At 55.2% G+C, this 5,000-nt stretch overlaps 1 protein-coding gene across 2 annotated transcripts in view; it reads right to left on the bottom strand.

Moving 5' to 3' along the window:
* Positions 1-5,000, bottom strand: part of LOC126985477 (nascent polypeptide-associated complex subunit alpha, muscle-specific form-like) — a 188,104-nt gene that overhangs the window by 58,564 nt on the left and 124,540 nt on the right. For both annotated transcript variants that reach the window (XM_050840434.1, XM_050840440.1), the window contains exon 3: positions 2,989-4,726. In XM_050840434.1, coding sequence (XP_050696391.1) covers positions 2,989-4,721 — 1,733 coding nt within the window. In that variant the 5' untranslated portion in view covers positions 4,722-4,726. The remainder of the gene's footprint in view (positions 1-2,988; positions 4,727-5,000) is intronic.

Below are 5,000 nucleotides of genomic sequence, written 5' to 3'. Positions count from 1 at the left end.
CATTCGAAAGGCAGTCATCATAATCATCATCATCAACATCATCATCATCATCATCATTTCAGCTTACAACAACGCCAGTACTGTATAATCCTACCCATGAGACGCTGCTGTTATCGTTGATTTGGGAGCCGTTGGAAAGGCAGTCATCATTATTATCATCATCATCAGCTCACGACGGCGCCTTTCTGTATAGTCTTAGCCGTTATCGTGCTCGCTCCTGCAGGCTTCGGAGGATCAATGTCTTAGCGCAGATTAGCCCTTTCATCCGGATATCATCGAACCCTTGTCTTCATATTGTATTTAACTTCTACATAATTTTATCTTTGTTTACGTGGTGGCCAAAAACTGCCTCTGGAACTGTAAATGAATTTGTGTTAGGCGGGGCAGTGGGGCGGGGCGGCAGTGTGTGTGTGTGTGTGTGTGTGTGTGTGTGTGTGTGTGTGTTTGTGTGTTTGTTTTCGTGAGAGCTTTATTTGCTTGGCGGAGAAAGAGCGATGTTTGAAGACGAGGAGGAGGCTGCCAGTGATCTCGTGAGTATACCGGTTCGAGAGTTTAAACACACACACACACAGACACACACACACACACACACACACACACACACACACACACACACACACGCCCACACACCGACACACGCATAAAGCGCTCAGATTCCAGAAACAAATACAACAGAAGGCTAAACAAAGTATCTTGAGTTAGCTTTTGCCATGGCACTACACAAGAAAATGATTAAACACTACGAGAGAATAAAAGAAATAAGGAAATACATGACGGTGTGACTGCTGGAAAACCTTTGTCCGGCTTTTCAAAATACAGAAAAAGTGAACTAGCTAAGTCCCGGTGGAGGGTAAAGGATTGCTGCGTGAAGGGTGGGAACAAGGCCACTTTTCTCTCTCGCTTTATTATTCTTTCCCGGCGCACGCACACACATGCATATGGACAGAGGGCGAAGGCCGCGAGCAACAAAGCTTCAGTGTTTGCCTTTGTATGCCAGGCCGAAAAGTTTTTGTGTGCGTTTCATTATTTTCCTTGTATCCATTACATTAAAAGAACTTCCTCCAGTGTGACCGAGAGTGAGGAATCAACGTTGCCAAATTATCGTACTCGTCGCATTGCATTATCGTAGTTTCTGACTGATTACTCTAGCAAACAAACAAACAAACAAAAAAAAAAAAAAACGAAAACCATTAATAATTAACCGTTTTAACAATAACTTTAATTTTCTATCGTTATTTGTGTGGTTACGACTGTCTAGAAACCTAAAAATGATAAATGCAGTGTTCAGAGTACGTCAATTTGGCAACGCTGGTGGGGATGGACCATGAACGGAGCCTCAGTGTTTTCCTCCGTATCCCAGGCCGTTAAGACTGTGAGAAACTTACATAACTTCTCACTATAATCTAAGTATCTTCAGCTAAGTTTCACTGGATACCGTTGTTCCGCTGTGTCTTGGAACCAGCGTTGCCAAATTATCGTACACACCGTATTGCATCTCGTAGTTTCTGACCAATAACGAATGCAAAAACCAACAAACAAACATCAATAAATTGGAGTTTTAACGCTAACTTCAATTTTCAATCGTTATTTGTGCAGGTACGAGAGTTTGAGGCTTAAAAGTAATAAAGACGAGGTGGTGAATACGATAATCTGGCAACGCTGCTTGGAACTAAGATTCGTATCGCCAGACGCTTTTGACGCTCACAACAGATGTTTCCAAAGTCCACAACGGATATTAGCGGAACTTTCATGAGTGTTTTCACGTTCATAGTGCAGAGGCCTTGCTAAACTATGACTGGACTTAAGAAACTACCCAATCTTTACGAAAGGCCTATCAAACGGGGGTGGGGGGGCCGGGGGGAGTGTAAGCCCCGAAATGATTGAGAATATATATGGGCCTTAGTTAGATGGTAGATCCCAGTGCTGCGAAACCTGACCTCTAATCCCTTCTTGTGAATGATCAGGTCAAGGGTCATGCTAAGGTCAGGGAGATACAGGAGATTCTAGTGAGTCGGCTTTTCCTTTCATGAGTGTTTATGTGTCCGACTATGTATCTCAGTCGACCTTGTCTCCTGGTTTATCGTTTACGTTAAAGTCTTTTCCTTGTGCTAAAAACCTCCAGAACGGTTTTTCACCAGACTTTCTCCTCTCGTTAATCTCCTTCCTTCAGTGTCATCCATTTTAAAAGTAGGAGGTGGACGTGATTGCCACATTATTAACTCTCAAAGTCGCATCATAATTAATCAGTCATAATTAATTCGCAACATATTTTACTTCCCGCCCAATAAGCCTTCGCCGCGCGGGGTTCTGCTCCATCAATTACACGTCCGCGTCCGCTCTCTCCCCCCGCTCCCCCCTCCGCCCCCCACGCCCCCCGCGCCGCCTCATGCGTGTCCGGCTGTCGGGGGCACGATGCACGCCCCACTGCACGCCACTCACGCCATGTACACGCCTGCACACGCCACTCTCACGCCACGTTTACACCTGCACACGCCAAAGCCACCTCGTTCATGCCTGTATACACGCGCTATTCATACGCACAAACTCTCTCTCTCTCTCTCTCTCTCTCTCTCTCTCTCTCTCTCTCTCTCTCTCTCTCTCTCTCTCTTTGTCTATCTGTATCTATCTCACACACACACACATATTCAGTGCCCATGCGTCCTACACAATCTAAGCACAGGCCACTTATACGCCTACACAGGGACACGCACGCCAGCCACCTTATCTCTTATCCAGGTACATACAGGTCACCTACGCGCCTTGGATACACAGGCCTCCTACACGCTTACACGCGCCAGGGAGCAAACACTACAGGGAGGAGGACCAGGGAAGGGCACACGGGAAGGGTAAGGGTCAGAGACACACTTTCTGCATCACCGCACAAGACACAGAACAAGAACATCCATTACTACAGTATTAAAGGGACACACCACGAGGAACAGGCAGGCTTGTACACACACACACACACACACACACACACACACACACCTGGAGGCGTCTGAGGCCACGCTGGTGTTGGATCGCGTCCTCCGGGACTTGAAGGAGTCGCCGCGGTTGATGATGCGCCGCCCTGTGATGGAGAAGTGACGCAGGCGGTAGTAGTCATCCTCGTCGTCGTCGCCGCCGCCTCCTCCGCCGCCGTTGCCGGGCAGGGACGTGAGGCGCGGCCGCTCGAGGGGTAGGGCCAGTAAGGTGGGCCGCGCCAGGGACTTGATGGAGCGGGAGCGGGCGTGGTGTGGCGACCCGTACTTCATGTCAAACTCGTGCAGCTCTGCGGGCGTCAGGTCCTCGGGCGTTATGGCGGGGAAGCTGGAGGGCAGCACGGGGGGCGTGCCTCCCTCCCGCTCCCCCGCCCGCCACCCCTCCCCCGGGTAATCCGCCTCGAACATGTCTACCCGTAGGTCCGGCGTGGACAGCGGCGCCGGGGAGGTGATGCCGCCCCCCCGCTGGGTGGGGGACGTGGCAGTGGGCTTCTTGGACATGATGTCCGCTGGGCCGGCCTCCGGGGAGCTGAGGGAGGCGGGGGAGAAGCCCAGGAGTGGCAGCACGCGTGAGGCCTTAGGCGAGGTGCTGGTGCTGGGCAGCGACGGGGACGAGTTCTCTGTTATCTGGAGGCCCGTGACGGAAGCGGCGGGGCTGACGAAGGCGCACAGGCTGGTGGGCTCGGGCGTGAGGGCGGCCTGCTCGGGCAGGTGTATGACCCCGATGGAGGAGATATTGCTGAAGGAGTTCGGTGGCGGAGGCAGCGCCGTCTCGTCGTCCGTCGCGGGGCCCAGCAGGGGTACTGTGTCCCCTGTGCTCATGGAGGCGTCGCAGGACGTGTCCGAAGGTTCCAGCAGGGGAAGGGTGTCCACTGGAGGAGTAGCGGCCCCTACAATGGACATGCTCACTACGACGGGCGAGAGGACAGTCGGGGAAGTCCTTCGAGGCGAAAAGCTGCCGCTCTGGAGGGTGGCGGTGATTGCCGCCGAGGGCGAGACGACAGTGGTGGGGGTGGCAGAGTGATATGCTGAGGCTAATGTGTTTGCTGCCCACACGGGGGAGGCGAGGGGGGTGCCCGCCGCCCGGCTGGGAGGCGGGACACCGCTAAAGTCTACGTCCATGGTCTGGCTGTCCGGGGGCGGCGCCACCAGGTCCACGCTGCCGGCGCTCTGCTCGGTGTCGCTGGATAGGTCCATCAGGTTAACGCTTTCGGCACTCTCCACGCTGGAAGGCTGCGGCGGCACACGGCTCGCCTGGGCCCGCGGGTCCGGCGGCGGCGGCAGCGGCGGCACCACCACATCGCAAGCCAGTTTTTTCTGCTTCTGTGCCACGCCCGGCTCGCTGCCCCGCCGACCCGACCCATTCGCTGCGCCCCGACCCCCCGACGCTGCTCCCGCCCCGTGCGTCGTCCTCTTGCCGAGGGGAGACCTGTGGCCCTGGATGGGTGACGACCGCGGGGACCTGCTGGACTTGTGCCCAGAGCGGGACCCGAAGAGGACGTAGGAGTCCGCCGCGGGGCTGTGCAGGAGCGAGGAGTCTGAGTCCACCTGGTGCTGCCTCACGGGGGTCCTGGGCCGCCGCCCCTGGTGGCCCCCGGGTTTCATCCTCCTAGGAGAGAGGTGGGACGGGGCGGGGCGCGCTCGTTCAGGGGCGAGAAAAAGGCCGGCCTGCAGGCTGGGGAGGGTCGCCTCGCCGCCGGTGGCCCCCTTGGGTTGGTCTCGCTCCTGCTCCAGCGTCATCACCCCTGCGGGAGGAACGTTGTGGTTAGCGTGGCCGAGGATCCCAGCCTTCAGGGCGAAGAAGGACAGACACAAACAAGATAATCTACCTCACGCACCTACATGTGTGCGTCCTTTCCGTCCCTCAAACACACTCCATCTCATGCCGCTCCCTCGCTCGCACACTCCAGCCCACTCCATCCAATCCCGGACCCCTCAGCCACCCAGCCAGTCAGCCAGTCCCTCCCCTCCCTCTCCCCCATCCACCTCCCACCACGACCCTCCCCTCCCCTCCCATCC

Source organism: Eriocheir sinensis, chromosome 5, assembly GCF_024679095.1.
Source record: "Eriocheir sinensis breed Jianghai 21 chromosome 5, ASM2467909v1, whole genome shotgun sequence".
Taxonomy (NCBI): domain Eukaryota; kingdom Metazoa; phylum Arthropoda; class Malacostraca; order Decapoda; family Varunidae; genus Eriocheir; species Eriocheir sinensis.
This window is presented reverse-complemented; position numbering and strand designations above follow the sequence as displayed.